Source organism: Hoplias malabaricus, chromosome X1 (assembly GCF_029633855.1).
Source record: "Hoplias malabaricus isolate fHopMal1 chromosome X1, fHopMal1.hap1, whole genome shotgun sequence".
Taxonomy (NCBI): Eukaryota; Metazoa; Chordata; class Actinopteri; order Characiformes; family Erythrinidae; genus Hoplias; species Hoplias malabaricus.
In genome coordinates this window covers 7970401-7990284 of record NC_089818.1, presented here as the reverse complement: position 1 = coordinate 7990284, position 19884 = coordinate 7970401, and the positions used below count along the sequence as shown (strand labels likewise).

Genomic DNA, 19884 nt, shown 5'->3' with positions numbered 1-19884 from the left:
GCTTATTGCTAGGCTACTGTCATGAATAATGTTGGTTATTTAGCTAGATACTGTCATAACAGTCAGTCATAACGGTGTTTTACCGCGGCGTTGTTCAGCTGTTGTCCACCAGTGACGTCACGGTCGCGTTCGAGAATTTCCGTAGCGAGCTCGGGTTTTTCCGTCAATTTAATACAATTGTCAGTTTTGAAGCAAATTAAGCTGCTATTTTCATTTTAATTCATACTTATATATGTCAGTAACTACAATAATGTGAAATATTCATGGAGGTCCATTAAGTGGGGCTTAGCCTTTAAGGTGGAAATGTCTCCAAACTCAGGAGACGGCTACCTGTATTACAGAACATTACATTACAACTTCAGTTACAAAGGGGTTTCTGTGGTAATTCAGACAGTGAATAACAGACAAGTTATACTTCAGCCATAAACAAACAACTGTAGGCATTCACCCTCAAACATACCGTTCCACCTTAAAAGACGCGCAGTTTAAAGCTGCGTTTCCCCACAGTCGTAGACGTAGTACTTAATTTACTCCACAGATTGTTTTACTTCAGTTAAGCTACAGGTTGTGGTGTGGCGACACCTGGTGTTCAAAACTGACTGATTAAAGTAGGCCTTAAGTCAAGTTCCCCTCAGAAGTGAACCTGACAGATGCAGGCCAGGGCTATAGTTGCCCAACTCTTGTCTTCAGATAACCACAGGCAATATGACCGTTTAACAGAGCCCCATGGTTTAATATAAATGTAAACATACACTTACAGTATTTATTACAGGCTCTTAGTCATTGTTAGTTACAGTGCTGTTCACATTAGAGAAGGGAGAATAGGAATAGCACAAAGGACTGATTCTTATGGTGTGGTGTGCGCACCCTGAGGTGAACTGAGCATTTGTTTGCTACACTGTATTCAGTGTACATCTACGGAAGCATGGAACCCCCAGCTCTACCATCATTAACAAGTTTGTCAAAGACACCGATGGTAGACTGCAGTAAGCAGCAGGAGAGTAGCTTCCACCCTGTGTACATTAACAGAGCTGTGGTGGAAAGAGCGGATAGCTTCAAGCACCTTGGAGTTTACATTTGCAGAACCTGCCACTGAAATCTGCAGCTTCAAAAGCGTCCTCATGGGGAACATCACAGTCTGGTTTGGGAACGTCAGGACAGGGTGGGGGTCTCCCATGGGCGGGACATTCAGCTGAGCATGTCGTCATTACTGGGGGTCTTAAACTGCAGATCATCTACAAAAAACAGTGCTGGACCAAGGCCCAGAGGATTGTGAAAGACCCCATTCATCATCCCAACAGTGGACCCTTCTCTGTTGCGTGCTTTAGCTCCCTGAATTTCAAATAGAAATTCTTTAAACTATGGACAATAAAATTTGAAAGTAAAATCAGAACCACCCCATCCAACCATCAGACTCATTACATGGGGCATTTTTATTGAACATTGATAACTCACATTACAAGCTACTTCCCGCTCAATGTTGCACACACTTTTGCAGACTTTGCCTTCACTCTTACTGTTCTTTTACATTTCTCTGAATATATGTGTTATTTAATGTTTATTTGACCATTTAATATTTTCCACTTATATATTTTTAATCTCCTTAACACTGTTTTGAAGAATTAACCTTAACTGACCCTGAAGATCTGAATGGCTGGTGTTTACGGGAGAGAGGAGCCCTGTTGGATAGAAAAGCGCGGGCTTTTAACCCCGCCCCCGTTCTTCAGAGCAGGCAACATTGTTCTGATTGGCGGAGGCCGGTGAGCGCTGATCAGTGGGTCATACGGATAGACTGGTGTCACCTATCAACATTTAATGGCGTTAATCCGAGTGTCATTGAGATCTTAATGTGTTCACGATGCGGTTGTAAGTTGCGAACGTCGTGCGGGACGGAAAACCTCTCTGATTTTCAAACGTATTCTTCAAACCTGTTCCTTCGGAGTGAGTATAGAAAAGCCAGAGTGAGTGGGGCGAGATTAAACGATAATTAAGATGCACGTAAAAGCGAACAGACGAAGTTAAGCGTTTGAACGAGGAGCTTTATCGCGGGAGGTGGATGCTGAGGTAAAAAGCTCACCTTGCCGGGGTATTCCCACATTTCTTCCACAGGTATGGTACCACACCACAATTCTAGAGCTATTTCTCCTCATATTTATCTCCAAATGGGAAAATAAACATCTCCACGTATTAAAACCAGCCTCTTCTTGTTCGGACGATGGTCGCAGACATGGCCAATTTCGGCGAAACAAAGGAAGCTGAAGATGGGTAAGTTGAGCTGTTATCTTTCCGATGTTTATATCTTTTTCCCTTGTGTGTGACCTAATAAATAATTAGTAACACTTCAGCAGTTGTTATTAAGATGTAAATATCGCTAAAATCCAAGAGCTCGCGCGTTCCTTTATGTTCTGACGTACATTTTTGTTGCCCATACTTAAAAAATCCGAATTTAGGGCTTATTTTTTAGCAATTTTCTGCAATGTTTACTTCTGTTTAAACTCACATTTATTTTCTAATACTCCAGTGCTGCTATTCGGTTGATGGTAAACAGCCACATACAATCCAACTGACCTTAAATCGGTTATTTCCTTCTTGAGGTGAAGGTACTCAAAGAAATTAGCACCAAATGTGTAATAGCGCGCTTATAATTGTGTTTAATATGTTTATGTACGCCATGTTGTTTTTGACTGTCACCTTGCACTTCCATCATCCTCAGCACAGTCTGCTGTACCCTCCTCTGTGTGGATTATTGAGGTTCAGTAACACACTATTATCTTGTAATTACCGAGAAATCCCGGCACTGTCTATTTTGCAAGAACGTGCTCTTTTTGGTTTATCTTGGAATAGTGGAATTCAGAGACTCTTAGAGCTAGGACACCTAGTCGGGGTGATGTAAGTTCATGATGAGTTCGTAATTATAATAAAAATAAACTTTCATACATTTTATTGAAGAAACATGCATTATAATTTCCCTTTATTCACACAGACATTTAAACAATGCTCTGGTGTTTTTAATAGTTATGTTTTAATTGGTACTGTAATAATAATATCCCTGGAGAGTGTGACCAGACGTCCTCTTTTACCTGGACATGTCCTCTTTTTCAGAATTTCACAAACGTTCGGGATTTTGTTTTTCTAGAGCTTACATAGAACTTCGAGAAGCGTTTCGTTCACAAACTAGCCCCGCCCTCCCCTACTCCGATTGGTTCGCTTGAGTGAGAAGGGGGCGTGGTGAAGTAGCCTAAAATCTTCTGATTGGACGGTCTGACTGTAGAGCTACCGTTATTGGTCGATAACCTTCTCTGTAAACATTTAATTGGTCAGTCTGCACGTCAGTAGTCCTTGTTTACGTCAGGCAAAGCTCATGTATCCACCCTCAGCTCGAGCAGCTATGCCGAAACGTAAATGTAAGTTCTCGGATGAATTAAAAAAGAAATTCCCATGTGTAGCAAATAAAGGTGTAAAGGACCTAAAAGCACACATAGGTTCAGCTAAGAATACGACGGCAGCGACCAGACGTGTCCTCTTTTTCACCATCTCAGATCTGGTCACCCTATCCTTGGGTTTAATAAGAAATAAGACCATACTATCTAGTATTAGTTGAATAGAATTTATTTTTTGCTCTGGAAAACTGGAAAAAAAATTCAAAATTGAATAAAAATAGGAATCTATAATGTGCTTATTTTCTTGAAGCTTTTTTTGTACCATGTTTAACTCCAGTGGCTGAACGACTCGATTTTATTTTATAAACATAAACACATTTAGAATTTGATACCTACATCACACTCACAAGGCTCATTAACACTGTTGAATATGTGTGATCTTCAAGCCCTCAGACGGCACTGCATGTGAAAAAGCTGTAGTGCTGTGATAAATATAGCCACATGAGCTTGGGAGTAGAAGAAGTCCTTGGTTCTTGCAGCAAGACGAATCCAGGCCTCGTTCTGCACATGCTACTGCGGCATAGCGTCATAGACAGTGTGAGCGTGGCCTTGACTTGGTCCTGTGGTCCAGATTTGTCCCCTTAGGACATTGTGAAGAGGACACGGTGGAGATGTCTTGTATCAAGTGAGAACTTGAATAAATTCCCCTCTCAAAAAGACAGACATTATTCTGATAATCCAGAATACACAGTTAAACAGTGTCATTAAAAGGAAGGGTGATGAAACACTCTAAATTTAATTGGAGCATGTTGCAGGCATCGGAAACTAAATATATACAAAATACACGCAGATTGCTCAGTGATAACGTAGGAAATATGTTTTTTGTTACTTTATATAAGGAAATTTATTACTTTTTTGTGAAATAAAGCATCAAGAGAATTAACACGTAACAGCTTCTTATTTATATCACATTTATTTACATTATTAAATGCTCCAGTGTTTGTAGTAAAGGCGTAGTTGTGATTATTGAATCGTTTTACGTATTGAGTTTATGTATTTGGCTTTATGTATGAGTAGCTTTAACAAACAAACAATTATTTTACCCACCCCCTGTAGTTACTCAATAATAAATCTTAGGATTAATCACTGGGTTTAACAGATTATAATAAATGTATTGACTGACAGACCAGTCCAAAAATAGGCTCCTTGTCTGTCGTATTGAACAACAATCCTCTCTGACTCACCTGTGCTGCAGGTAGATGGAAACCTGAGAGCATGTGACATCAAATATTCAAATACACACGCACCTGACATTGTAACTCCAGCTGATATTGGACACCTTTGTGTGTTTTCTGTATTGTGTCCTGTGCCCCGTGTGGCTTTGGGTTTACGTTTACATTAACGTCTAGGGCATTTCGGCAGAGGCTCTTATTCAGGATGCTATGTGGTTGAATCACAGAATACCTCAGGGGGGTCCCAGTCCTTCGCAGGGTGACACACTCACACACATTCACTCACATCTTTCACACCTATGGACACTTTTTTTTAGTAGCCAGTCCATCTACCAGTGTGTGTTTTTGGACCTTGGGAGGGAACCCACTCGGACACAAGGGGAAGACACAGTGGAAACAAAAATATCATAATGGAAATGTGATTAAAAATGAGTAAAAGTCCACAGCTGAATTTGTTTGAATATCTTCCTCAATTTTTGTTTTATAAGTAAAAAGGTAAAAAAGCCTGGTATCTACTGACTCTTCACTACAAGCTAAACACAGTAAGAGTGGAAGAGGTAAGAATGTGAGAGACATTAGGGAGAGCGAAGGAGAAAAACATGTGAAGAAAAAAGGATAAAAAAATCGATGCTCCACATTGTTTAATGTGTCATTTAACGCCAAAATCTGAAGACTCCAAAGGGCTGTCATAGAGTACACGATTACATAAGTGCAGAGTATCATATACAAGGAACTAGACCAGTATTACATTCACATTACACCAACAATGGGTAGTCGGGTTGTTATGTTTATTCGCTGTAGGCTGTGTACTGTATCTCAGGCTCCAACGGCCTGTGGTTTTATCTTCCTTTGACAGAGACGAGTGAAACAGGAGGTCCATGCAAATACTCTGGTCAGATCTGACTCATACTTCTCACACGGCAGTTCAGGTCTCCTCCACAAAAGAACAGTCTAGTTGTACGCTGTAGTGAAGGTTTAGTTCCTTATTGGTGTTGTGTTTAGGCCTTTCACAGTTGTTAAAAATGTAGTTTATCAGTAATAAACAGATGAAGAGGTGTGTTTGGTTGCGTGTGTGACCCTGTGCTCTTGGTGTAATGTAGGAGGCATGGGGCAGAACACCTGTGCGGAGCAGATTTATTAGAAGCAAAAACTCAGAGTCTTCATCATCAGGTCAGAACACGGGCAAATCCGAGGTCCAAACCGCAGACACACAGCACTCAGAATTCACAGGTAGGATCAGGTGGGAAACGGACCATATTCTTTATTTATTCACTGCGCAGATGATTAGCACGGGAAGTCAGAGAGAGTATTCTAGTGGTTGTTAGTTGTCACAAGCCATACACGGATATTTTCTGAATGGAAATAGGTGAAAATGTCTTCTGCAGAGAAAAAGCAACAAACATTTTCAGATTTTTTTATAAAAGAAAAACAAAAAATATGGCTTGTTATTATTATAATTATATTATTAATATTATTATTTGCACAGGCCACTATTGAAGGAACAGTAGGTAGCATTTTAAACTCAGCTCTGTCGTTGCTAATCTGGGCTCAGCACTGCAGAAAATGCACTGTGTAACTTTTTTGTAACTAAGGTCGGAAATCACCTGCTCTTCCCTCCTCCTCTTCCTTGATTTCATGACTATAAAAATGAATTAAGCTACATTCTACAGATGTAGCAGGTGTAGCAAAAAACTAAATACAGTGGAACCTCTACTAACAAACTTTAACGAAGATATGAACCGGGCATTTGAATATTTTATGCCTCCACCAACGAACCACGACTCTAGAAACGAACCCGAGCCTCCTCCGAGCCGGCGGCTGGAAATGGCCCCTGACCCCAATAGGCAAGTCTCCCAGCGCCCCCAGACTTGAGTGAGCTTTTAAGATTAGCACATTGTAGCTTTAGCAATTTAGCATTAGTGTAAATGGCATGGAAATTCGTGCTAAGTTAATCTGTATCTACGCTTCGTCTCCCCACATTCATCCACCTACTCTCCGTTATTCCACCCACCCCCCACCTCCCGTCATACAGCCAGTGCCTGTGTTACTCCTCCAGCCAGTCGTCACGTCTTCAAGGTAGCGATGTGTAACCACTTACAACTTTATTATTTCTTTTTTATTTCTGTTTCCACTGTATTTCTTTTTTATTTTTAGTAATGCTACATGTATTTTTTTACTAATTTGAGAGTGTTGTAAAAATATATCAGTGCAAAAAGGGTGACTTTCGGGGTGGGGGCTGGAACGCATTATTTTAAATGGGGAAAATTGACTCGAGAAACGAACTTTTCTACTTACGAACCGGGTCACGGAACGGATCAAGTTCGTAGGTAGAGGTTCCACTGTAGTGTTCCTTTTATTATTAGTATTTACTTCTTTGTAGATTTTATTTTGACCAGGGATATGCCGCTGACTTGATGATGTCTTAGAGGATGTCTTTTTTTCTCTTTTAACTTACTCTGTTTTTCATGTAATAGAACACATTTACATTTATGCATTTGGCAGATGCTTTTATCCAAAGCGACTTACAAAAGATGATCCAACATTCAAACTACAGCACAATTTATACAAATGACCTTACACTGGGTGTAATAAGCCAGGAAATAATAAGTGCATTAAAGAAAGACTTTCAGTGCAAGCCCCCTCCCACACACACACACACACACACACACACATAACTTGCATAAACTTCACCCACTAAACAGGCTAGACCTGATAACACTATAGTAATCAGGATAAAACATTAACCAAAAAGCATTTATGTAATTTGATATGGAACCCATTCCTCCAATCAGTTGAAGGTAAAAATGAAACGGACTCTGTCTGGCTGTGTTTTCTTTCTTCTCCAGCTGCACATTTTTACAACCGTTGGAAGAAAGAGCAAATGAAAGCTTAAAACAAACAAAACAAAAACAACCAAAAGCCAAACAAAAAAAGCGTGGCCTACTTCTGCCACGAGCTAAACTTGTTCTGCCTGTGTACTATTTTTGCCATGACACACACACACACACACTCACTCTCTCTCTCTGACATAAATCTTCTCTCACAGTCTCCACTCTAAGGCTTCAGGCCTTTTCTTGTTTTCTCTTCCGCAACCTGACATGTGTGAACACGTCTGAAAGTGCTGTCGACAGCGAGTCCCAGTCGAGCTGAAGCCCACGTGGTGTGTGGTGTGGTGCATTTTCAAGTCTGTGAGACAGACACCTTGACTTTGTTTACTTAAACGAGACACAGTCACTCACACTCGACCCTCTGATCACCAGCTGACGCGGCACGGAGGGTGAAAGCAGTCGTTTGTGCACAAACGTTCTGTTACGTGAGATGGAGTCGATAAGCCAAGGCCTGTCTGAAGTTGCTTGTTTGGTTTTTTGCACCGGAGCTTATAAAACAAGTACTTTTAGTGCTTATTATTGTCTTGTCTTGTGCTTAAATCATCACACACTCACCTCCGAATGTCATTTTTAAATGGTTTGCCTGAAACTTTAATACAGCTGCAGAAGCTAATTCAACTCATACTTAGTCACTTATACCTTCTTTGTGATTGATTTTATTTTGTTTTGATGAGGTGCAGCTCTGTGATTAGGTCACAGCACATTATTCGTATCTTCAGCCTTTTATTTTAGTCCAAATAACACAAAATTAAGAATAGAGTCATTCTGACCTCAGTTATTGTGCTGACAGACGCTGAATTAAATTAATCTTCAGTTTCTTGTTGTAGCTACCACTTTAGTTGTTGTAGCTACCACTTTAGTTGTTGTAGCTACCACTTTAGTTGTTGTAGCTACCACTTTAGTTGTTGTAGCTACCACTTTAATTGTTGTGGCTACCACTTTAGTTGTTGTAGCTACCACTTTAATTGTTGTGGCTACCATTTTAATTGTTGTGGCTACCACTTTAATTGTTGTAGCTACCACTTTAGTTGTTGTAGCTACCACTTTAATTGTTGTGGCTACCACTTTAGTTGTTGTAGCTACCACTTTAATTGTTGTGGCTACCACTTTAGTTGTTGTAGCTACCACTTTAGTTGTTGTGGCTACCACTTTAGTTGTTGTAGCTACCACTTTAATTGTTGTGGCTACCACTTTAGTTGTTGTAGCTACCACTTTAATTGTTGTAGCTACCAGTTTAGTTGTTGTGGCTACCACTTTAGTTGTTGTGGCTACCACTTTAGTTGTTGTGGCTACCACTTTAATTGTCGTAGCTACCAGTTTAGTTGTTGTAGCTACCATTTTAGTTGTTGTAGCTACCAGTTTAGTTGTTGTAGCTACCATTTTAGTTGTTGTGGCTACCACTTTAGTTGTTGTGGCTACCACTTTAGTTGTTGTGGCTACCACTTTAATTGTCGTAGCTACCAGTTTAGTTGTTGTAGCTACCATTTTAGTTGTTGTAGCTACCACTTTAGTTGTTGTAGCTACCACTTTAGTTGTTATAGCTACCACTTTAATTGTTGTGGCTACCACTTTAGTTGTTGTGGCTACCACTTTAGTTGTTGTAGCTACCACTTTAGTTGTTATAGCTACCACTTTAATTGTTGTGGCTACCACTTTAGTTGTTGTGGCTACCACTTTAGTTGTTGTAGCTACCACTTTAGTTGTTGATGCTACCACTTTAGTTGTTGTGGCTACCACTTTAGTTGTTGTAGCTACCACTTTAATTGTTGTGACTACCACTTTAGTTGTTGTAGCTACCACTTTAATTGTTGTAGCTACCAGTTTAGTTGTTGTAGCTACCAGTTTAGTTGTTGTAGCTACCACTTTAGTTGTTGTAGCTACCACTTTAGTTGTTGTAGCTACCACTTTAATTGTTGTGGCTAACACTTTAGTTGTTGTGGCTACCATTTTAGTTGTTGTGGCTACCACTTTAGTTGTTGTAGCTACCACTTTAGTTGTTGTAGCTACCACTTTAGTTGTTGTAGCTACCACTTTAATTGTTGTGGCTACCACTTTAGTTGTTGTGGCTACCACTTTAGTTGTTGTGGCTACCACTTTAGTTGTTGTAGCTACCACTTTAGTAGTTATAGCTACCACTTTAATTGTTGTGGCTACCACTTTAGTTGTTGTGGCTACCACTTTAGTTGTTATGGCTACCACTTTAATTGTTGTGGCTACCACTTTAGTTGTTGTGGCTACCACTTTAGTTGTTGTGGCTACCACTTTAGTTGTTGTAGCTACCACTTTAATTGTTGTAGCTACCACTTTAGTTGTTGTAGCTACCACTTTAGTTGTTGTGGCTACCACTTTAGTTGTTGTGGCTACCACTTTAGTTGTTGTAGCTACCACTTTAGTTGTTGTGGCTACCACTTTAGTTGTTGTGGCTACCACTTTAGTTGTTATAGCTACCACTTTAGGTGTTGTGGCTACCCGAAATGTTTCTGAGAGCTACATGTACTTCAACCACAGACATTATTTTAACTAAATATCAACACGTCTACCAGAGCAGGAAGCAGGGTAAGTTTGTTTCGTGGCAGAGCTGTTGCTCTGATGCTGGTTGTATTTTAAAGTGCCCTCCGGTGACGTCAGGCTTTGGCTCAGTTGGTGAGGTTTAATGATCATACAGGGTTTTCAGACAATGCCCTGCCTGAGGTCAGTTCAGGTCCTCTCAGGTTGGGCCGTGCAGCTGTTGTGGAAGTGGGTCAGAGCTCTGAAGCCGAGAGATATTAGCAGCTCCCCACTTCCTGTTATTGTGCCTCAACTGACAGAACGAGAAGTGTGCGGATGAGAGTGTGAAAAGAAAGAGTTTGCCCTTCGTTTTCAGTGTATTTCACAGCTTTGTGAAGATATACACGACACAATAGAGAGAGAGAGAGAGAGAGAGAGAGAGAGCATGAGACCTGGAGGGACTGTGAGAGTGAAGTATAGAGCGGAAACAGCTGAGTGCTGTTTATCCTCTGTTTTGTTCATCCCTCTCTCCTCCCTTGCTTTCGTAAACGGTCTGCCCTCCGCCTGTTTCCTTTCTTTTTTGTTCATGTTTCTCATTTCCTTTCCTTTCTTTTCCTTTCTGCACACTATCAAATACACATCAGGGAGTGTGTGATAAGGACTGGTTTGATGATATTTTACCTTATCTAAAATACCATATGGCTGTCGAAATTAGTAAATTAAAATAAGTTCCTTAATTAGTATATACATTATACAGTCAAAAATATGTGGACAACTGTTCATTCAACATTTCTTCAAAAACCAGGGGAATAAATAGGTATTTCTCTTCCACATTGCATACTACTTCATTGTGTTAAATTGAGTGTGCTGTTGATTTACCAAATTCATATGACGAAACGGGGGTGGAATTGTGGTGCAGCAGGTAGTGTTGCAGTCACACAGCACAAGGTACCTGGAGGTTGTGGGTCCAACTCCCACTCCACTGTAAGGAGTGTGGTGTGTTCTCCCTGTGTCTGCGTGGGTTTCCTCCGGGTGACTGTCTGTGAGGAGTGTGGTGTGTTCTCCCCGTGTCTGCGTGGGTTTCCTCTGGGTGACTGTCTGTGATGTCTGTGTGGTGTGTTCTCCCTGTGTCTGTGTGGGTTTCCTCCGGGTGACTGTCTGTGAGGAGTGTGGTGTGTTCTCCCTGTGTCTGCGTGGGTTTCCTCCTGGTGACTGTCTGTGAGGAGTTGGTGTGTTCTCCCTGTGTCTGCATGGGTTTCCTCCCACAGTCTGAACACACACGTTGGTCGGTGTATTGGTGACTCAAAAAGTGTCCACAGGTTTGTGTGAATGTGTGTTCTTGCCTTGTGCCTAGTGATTCCGGGTAAGCTCCGGACACACCACGACCCTGAACTGGATAAACGGTTAGAGACAATGAATGAATATGATGAAAGAGACCATCTGGAAACAAACTTTTTTTCTTCACAGTCGCTCAAAACATAGCTACTAATTCTTTGAAAAAAAAAATTGCAATTATACATAATTTTATATAAGCACCATGTTACTGAGAAGATAATTTTTTAAAAATAACAATCATAGAGGGTGTGAGTGAATGTCTGTGTTGCCCTGTGAAGGACTGGCGCCCCCTCCAGGGTATGTTCCTGCCTTGCGCCCAATGATTCCAGGTAGGCTCTGGACCCACCGCGACCCTGAACTGGATAAGAGTTACAGATAATGAATGAATGAACGAGTGAACTGCATATGGATTTAATTTGTGGGGAGATCATCTCCATGGAAATATTGCAGCTGCATTTTTTTTGTCCTGTGCACAGATGTAGGTGGGTAAATAAAGATTGAGAGCATGTGTAAGCTGTTTCTAGAGAGATGCCGATTCTTTAATCAGTTTGAGGTTTACCATTTTCCCTGCGTGGCTGACACACCCAACAGACTGATACTATTCAACCAGTGGTGTCCAGAACTCATCCAGAACTGAGAATGAAGAATTTGAGATTTAACCCCTAGCTCTGTGGGTTGGGTTTTGTAATAATTAATACCTGTATTAATAACTGTATTTTGCAGATGCACATTGGGAACATATATTTTTTTTGGGACAGGGTTTTTCAGTCACTCTGGTGGTCCGTATTCTGGGGGATTAATTGGTTTGTAATGTGCTGTAAGTTGACCTGGGTCATTGAAATCCAACAAAACATTTGAGGAAAATTAGTAGTAAACGTAGCGTTTTCATTCATTCATTCATTCATTCATTGTCTGTAAGTACGTGTCACGTTCACGGTTGCAGTGTGTCCGTAGCCTACCCGGTATCTCTGGGCGCAAGGCAGGAACACACCCAGCAGGGGGCGCCAGTCCTTCACCGGGTGACACACACTCACACATTCACTCACACCTATGGACACGTTTGAGTCGCCAATCCACCTACCAAACGTGTGTTTTTACACCTGGAGCACCCAGAGGAAACCCATGCAGACACAGGGAGAACGTTTAACATTTATAGTTTATTAAAAACCATGAAAAAATGATTGTTTTATGCAGTATATGACACATGAGCTTTCATGCTTTGAGGAGGATACGGTTGAGGAATGAAGACTGAATCTTATTGCCATATTTAAGAAGCAAGTTTACACTAATTAGCAGCAGAAGACTAATTAGACCGTTTGTTTTTGCATGTAATTGTAGACGGTATGTAGCGGTTTGCCCTAAAGATTGACCTCACAAGGCTGGGATCCCTTCTGAGTTCTTGTCACGTCCAGAAATAACTGTCCTCCTTTCACGAGCGACCGTGGTTGTAGTTTAAATATTAGCTGTGACTGGCTGGTGTACCTTCATCCAAGAATGGCTTCGGTGGCTTGTTTTGAAAGGGCTCTGATTTGGCCAGAGGCGAGGTCAGGATATGGGCTGGGCATTGACATTCAGGACTTTATTTTATTTAGTATCCAAGTATGATTTTTTTTTCAAACATTGAATTAAAGACAAAATATCAATGTCCACGACGGTACACTCTCAGAAAAACTCTCACTGCGATGGCACCCTCCTGGGCACATTATTCAGTAACTTAAATGTACTATATCCTATATTAATTGTGTGTCCCATTTCATCTCCAGGATGTATACAGCTCAATAATGAAAGCTTATAAATATTCACATCTATTGAATTTACGTTTAGGGAACACAACTAGTCATTCAAAGCAGTCTTGTACCTTTAAAGGTGCCTGTACAGTGCCTTTGTTTCTGACTGTATTTTCAGCCTTGAAGGCCATGGCGCTCGTTTCTGGTTTGTACAAACTTCACTGTACATTGAGAGAAGTATTACTCCAAAATCAGCATCAGATTCATCAGTATTGGGTTGGAAAGTGTTGAGTGAATGAGGTGTGTCAGAGCAGGGAAACTCATGGAATACACCGTTTAATGCCTTCTATGTCCAGTGAACTTACGCTTGAATTTCTCTTTACAGAAATGGAGAAATCCCCCCCTCAGATCTGAAAGGTAAGGCATGTTTACAATGCAGCAGCCCGGTTTGTCCAGCAGAGAGCGCTGTAAGCTCAATTATACACTCAAATCCATCTCAATTTGGAGTCTGAATTTTAGGCCTACACCATTCATACCATTTAAACACTTTGATTGAAGTAGCGCTTCTGAAAATAACCCTGACGCTCTAGTTTTCTTGGATCTGTGGGTTTATGGTTTTTGCAATACACGTGAGATTACTTCTAAACACAGACAAGCGGAAACATTGATTTAATGTCACTCTCCTACCAGAAAAAAACAATACGTGTCAATTTCCATTTAAAGAATAAAATGCTGAATTCGTGTCAGAATTGAACACAAACCTCATAAAAATGCAATCATCCATCCATCCATTATCCACCTCTTATCTGAGTCCGGGTCGCAGGGGAAGCAGTCGGAGCAAAGAAACCTAGACCTCCCTCTCCCCAGCCACCGCCTCCAGCTCCTCCGGGGGTATAGCGAGGCGTTCCCAGGCCAGACGAGACATGTAGTCTCTCCAGTGTGTTCTTGGTCTGCCCTGGGGCCTCCTCCCTGTTGGACATGCCTGGAACACCTCACCAGGAAGGCGTCCAGGAGGCATCCAGACCAGATGCCCAAACCACCTCAACTGGCTCCTCTCGACGTGGAGGAGCAGCTGCTCCACTCCGAGTCTCTCCCGGTTGTCCGAGCTCCTAACCCTGTCTCTAAGGGAGAGTCCAGACACCCTGCGGAGAAAACTCATTTCAGCCGCTTGTACCCGCGATCTCGTTCTTTCGGTCACTACCCAAAGCTCGTGACCATAGGTGAGGGTTGGGACGTAGATTGAACGGTAAATCAAGAGCTTTGCTTTTCTGCTCAGCTCTCTCTTCACCACAACGGACTGGTACAGAGCCCGCATTACTGCTGACCCTGCACCGATCCGCCTGCTCCATCTTTCCTTCACTCGTGAACAAGACCCCAGGGTATTTAAAGTCCTCCACTTGAGGCAGGATCTCACTTCCAACCTGGAGAGAGCACTCCACCCTTTTCCGACTGAGTACCAGGGACGCGGACTTGGAGGTGCTGATCCTCATCCCTACCGCTTCACACTCGGTTGCAAACTGGACGTCCGGGCTCGATGAAGCCAACAAGACCACATCATCCGCAAAAAGCAGACATGGAATCCTCAGACCACCGAACCAATCAGCTCAACTGTATTGTATTCCAATGTGTGGCACTGTGAAAGAGCCAAAGCAGAATATAAAGCAGGGATTACATTTCAGCTGAGAGCAGTGCTGTATTTGTGCCACGTTTGAAAAACCATCACTATCCAATCACAGTCCTCTACCGAATCTGGGGCGTGGTTCTTCAAGGGTTCTTTAATAAAGGCCGTAGTTCATGGATGCCGTTGTGTACTGGTTACATTTTGAGGTGACTGTATCCAACTTTGACACTAATTCGGGATGTTACTCGTGTATTGTTTTTTAGTAAAGAGTTCAAGCGACGTGAAAACAATGTAATAGCTTTTAACTTTGGCCTCCATACTCCAGCTACACTTCTGGAGGTCAGAAATAAAAAGTAGTAATATGAATGAACAAGAACTGCTTTGTTTGGTTTTATCTTGTTGTTATTTTTTTAATGAACAAAGTTATTCAAGGTTTATCAGGTCACTTTATCAGTTTCAATACAGTCAGATCCTCACAGCAATGCGGATGTCTGTTAAAACTGTGTATTATTCCTCAGATAGGGGTTTTACTTCAAACTTCCATTAAATCACAGTATATTTCTTAATTAACCGAAAGCAACATGACATCACCATCCACCAACAACCTCTTGGCTTTGTCCGTATTAATATTTTTAAATATTTTTAGCAGTGATCTGATGGTGGAGCCCTCAGTCAGTGACAGATGCTGTGAATAATGAATGTCAAAATATTAAAAATGGGTTTAAAGATCAAGTCATTGTTATTGAAACAAGTTAAGTTTATATAAGTAATAAGTTTATATTGTAATAAATACCGATATTGAATTATCATCCAGCCCTGACTGTATGTGTCTGTTATGGCTTAATGGGTTGGGTTTTCAGAACAAACCCCACATGGAGGTGGAGCCCTGTTATTGTGGTGCTTTTGAAGAAAGTGGGACGTGTTTGAAAGGTTAAAAGTGGTTTCTTTTTAGCCAATCGACCACAGCAGCTTGATGAATTCTGGTGCACTTCTTTGTGAATGAATTCCTTTGTGAATGGTGTTCACCACCAGAGTGAAATTGGTCTGAACCCAGAGATCACTGTTCTTTTGACTTAAAAGTAAAAGGCATTCTCATGTCCCAAATGGAGGGTTCTCAGATTAGTGTATAAGGACGGGGGACTGGACACAGATGAGCTCATGAAGAGCAAGATTAGTCGAGTAACCATACAGTGGACTGTTCTTACTAACCTGGCCAGAGAAAAATGGGACAGCTCTGTGTGTGTATCACTGCACAGTAATAACAACCCTGGGGAGGAATGAGTGAGACAAGGATGGTTTCCTGGATTCTTTCTTTTTGAAGTGTAAAGAAACTAATTTTAAGAAATACACTGTATGTCCTGATTTTTGTGAAGACTACTTCGTCCAGTGTGGCTCCTGAAATGAATAGAACAGCCTCTAGCCTTCTGCAAAGGGTTTAAAGGCTAAGCACCACTTAATGGACCTCCATGAATATTTCACATTATTGTAGTTACTGACAGATATAAGTATGAATTAAAATGAAAATAGCTGCTTAATTTGCTTTAAAACTGACAATTTTATTAAATTGACGGAAAAACCCGAGCTCACTACGGAAATTCTTGAACGCGACCGTTCACACACCTTTTCGTCATTTTGCATTAAATTAAGTGCAGCTTCTAGAGTTGTTGTCCACCATCTACGTATTTATTTGTTTGACACTTTCATATCGCTGCTGCTTAGCCTTTAAAATTGATGTTGGATCATTTCTGTGAGGATTTGATAGCAAGAAGTTTTATGAGGTCTGGTTGTAATGAATCAGATCTTTAGTTCTTGATCACAAACACCAATCTTAACTCATCTTAAAAGTTTTGGAAAGGATTGGATAGGAGTTTCACTGCTCCACAGCCCAGTGTTGGGGGCTGGGGAGCTTTATGACATGTGGCATTGGGCATGGTTACCTTCAGTGGTGAAAGAAGGTGGTTACAAGCTGGCAGTGCAATCAACACACCAAATCTGACCACATTACAAAAGCTGTTATCAGTTATTAGAAGTGGTTACTGCAGTTTTTTTCAGCTTACACTCTGCAAGAACATTCCCACACCCACCAAAACATCCACCCCCACCCCAGTTCTGTTTAATTCTGCCTCACCCACCCTCCCCCTTCTTTTCAGGGAAATCCTTTTGTATGACTCTGCATGTGTGAGGGCTCTGTGGCGCAATGGATAGCGCATTGGACTTCTAGCTGCTTGAGTGAGGCCATTCAAAGGTTGTGGGTTCGAGTCCCACCAGAGTCGTTCTTTTTCACTCACCGCGAAAGTGTGTCTGTGGTGTGGGAATCTGTGTCAGGGCAGTTACCTTCATACTGTTGTTACTTGACTAAACTCATGACTCTTTAGATTTCCGATGCTAGGACTCAAATGACTCAAATAAGTTCTTGAAGGTCTCGGTAATGATCTGAAATACCTGTGTTCGATTACAGAAAACAGAACTGTTTCCAGAACAGTTGGAAAGCAGTGTTTTCCAGGACGCACATGCTGTTACTGACATGAGTCTGGATTTTCAAATTAAAACGTTATAATAATACATTATGTTTATATATCACTTTTTAATTCCTCAAAGATGCTTACAGTAGTCAATGTATAATAAACATTGAAGTATATTATAAGGGAGAAAAGATATTTTTTGAGGTTTTATTATAATATTGAGAATTGAAAACTGAGTGATATAGGAAAATTAATCTGTTACTTTATAGTATGTTTTAATTATATTGTATATCATTAATTTAGAAATGTATTGAAGCCTGTTTCCACCACATAAAATAATACAAAAAAGGCCCCAGTTTTTATTTTTCATTAATATGCAAGTTGCTATCAATATGTTGAGATTGTATACTATCTCAATATATTGGCTTATCTAAAATAATGAGATACTGTCTCAAAATAATGAGTTAGTATCTCAATATATTGACTTAGTGTCTCAAAATAATGAGATAGTATCTCGAAATATTGAGATAGCAGAAAAATAAAAATCATTGCCTTTTTTATTATTTTATGCGGCTTCCATAGAAATGTATATATTTCTGAAGCTTGCTATTTGGAGTAGATTGATTCAGTGAATCAAATAGGGCGTTCCATTAGATTGATTCAGTGAATCAAATAGCGCGTTCTATTAGATTGATTCAGTGAATCAAATAGCGCGTTCTATTAGATTGATTCAGTGAATCAAATAGAATAGCGCGTTCCATTAAATTGATTCAATTAATCAAATAGCGCGTTCTATTAGATTGATTCAGTGAATCAAATAGGGCGTTCCATTAGATTGATTCAGTGAATCAAATAGCGCGTTCTATTAGATTGATTCAGTGAATCAAATAGCGCGCTCCATTAAATTGATTCAATGAATCAAATAGCGCGTTCTATTAGATTGATTCAGTGAATCAAATAGCGCGTTGAGCCGCGCGCTTCACTCAACTCGAGCACAGAGGAAGCAGTAGTGTAGATGTGTGTCTACAACCCACGTTATAAATCCCTTCTCTGCAAAACAAGTAACACCAGCAACTTAAACACCCTGAGCTCTACAGAGAGGTGATCAGTGTACAGCTAATGCTCATATTATAAATGTTGTATTTAGTAGTCATAGACTATTTTCTTTTGCAAAGAGACTATACAGCCTGTAGTATACGTCATTTTGCCTTAGAACCTTAAAACCTTATTTTCCATTTCAACTACTCTTTAACTATTTGCATATCATTAACATTTAACACTGAGTAGAACATCACTGACTCTTCTTTCTGTAAAATCTGTCCAAGTTTATCAACTACGCTATGGAGTTTGAAAAGTGTAATAAATCGATCAAAATTTAAATAAATAAAACATGGGTTGTATAGATTAAATATTAAACAATGGCTTTGTTAAACGGGTTTGAGGCTCTATTTCCTACATCACACAGAGCTGGTATAAGGGCTAATCTCCAAACTGTTGTACATCCAAACACGATTAATTTTGGAGTTAAACTAGTCATCAAATCCCCAAAGTGTCAAAGTACATATCCCAATGTTTCTAGATGATCCTGCAATTAGTGAATTAAGTTAAGGTGCTCAAATAAATGATGAGAAAATGCCATTCTAACTCCTGGAAATTGCTGAAATGAACGACTCTGGTGGGACTCGAACCCACAACCTTTGAATTGCCTCACTCATGCAGCTAGAAGTCCAATGCGCTATTCATTGCGCCACAGAGCCACTGTAGACACCACCACTGTCCCTGAGTGTTAGCCCGTGGAAAGATACTAATGCACACTCAGTATAATCTTGGTATAATCTCCACAGAATGTTATGAGGCCCTCTGAGCTCCTAACAGTTCCAGTCTAAATCTATTGAGTTTGTTGGTTCCTTTGTGAGGAATTTATGGACGAGTATGTGTTCACAATCTTTGGTCCACACGGCGTAACAGAAAGATTTAACTGTGTCGGGATGTTAATGAAGTCTGGAAACTACCCTGGAGACGTAGAAATGCTTTGGTTCATCTCCATCACTCAGTTACTGATTCTTAGTTCCACTCTAATCTCATGGCTCCTTCTGTGATTCACACAGTCATTGTGGGTTGTGGTGGAGATAGTACTTTAGATATGAACCAATTTTGTGCTTGAAGAGTACGGTAATGACTCTACTGTAACAGTAATGTCTTTCACTGGGCAGCTTTCTGTAGAACATGGCAATACCCCAGCGGTGCCTGGGAAAGCCGTTTTGATTGAATTTACCATCATTCGTATAACACTGCACTGTCATTGCTGCATAAAAACCTTTTATTCTGACCTCTGTTTCTTGGGCATTGTGTTATTTTTAGGAATATATCTGGTTACATTATCGTTTCAAGTCTTTGCAAAATGCTTGTTTCGGAGATGGTTTTTGTTCCATGAGCAATAATATGGAGCAGTAAATAATTGTGTATGTCTTCATTTTTCAAAAAGACCTCACTTACAGGAGCCCTAAGATGATTGGGATACATATTTACAAGTAAAATTAACTGTCAAATCCCAACATACTATGCTGCATGTACAAGTCATAATTAGGGTTGTACATAGGGCTGGACAATAATTCAATATCAATATATATCACAATATAAAATGTTTCAATAACAATGATATGATTTTTATACACATTTTCAATATTTCAATATACATTACTTATGCGCTGTCGTCAGTTCAGGACACTTAATTAAAAACTTAGTTTAAAAG

General features: G+C 40.4%; 1 protein-coding gene and 2 non-coding genes across 4 annotated transcripts in view; 2 read left to right on the top strand and 1 right to left on the bottom strand.

Annotated features, from left to right (window-relative positions):
• The first annotated feature begins 1934 nt into the window (after window positions 1–1934).
• Window positions 1935–19884, top strand: part of si:dkeyp-97b10.3 (NACHT, LRR and PYD domains-containing protein 1b allele 2) — a 32713-nt gene continuing 14763 nt past the window's right edge. Inside the window, exons 1-3 of one of the 2 annotated variants that reach the window (XM_066652535.1) lie at window positions 1935–2109; window positions 2226–2265; window positions 13435–13466. In XM_066652535.1, coding sequence (XP_066508632.1) covers window positions 2228–2265; window positions 13435–13466 — 70 coding nt within the window. In that variant the 5' untranslated portion in view covers window positions 1935–2109; window positions 2226–2227. Of the gene's footprint in view, window positions 2110–2197; window positions 2266–13434; window positions 13467–19884 lie in introns of both variants that reach the window. The other variant, XM_066652534.1, reaches the window with a different exon arrangement.
• On the top strand, window positions 16854–16943 carry trnar-ucu (transfer RNA arginine (anticodon UCU)). The gene is given in 2 exon segments: window positions 16854–16890; window positions 16908–16943. It is a non-coding gene; the product is annotated as a tRNA-Arg (tRNA).
• On the bottom strand, window positions 18800–18889 carry trnar-ucu (transfer RNA arginine (anticodon UCU)). Its single transcript is given in 2 exon segments — window positions 18800–18835; window positions 18853–18889. It is a non-coding gene; the product is annotated as a tRNA-Arg (tRNA).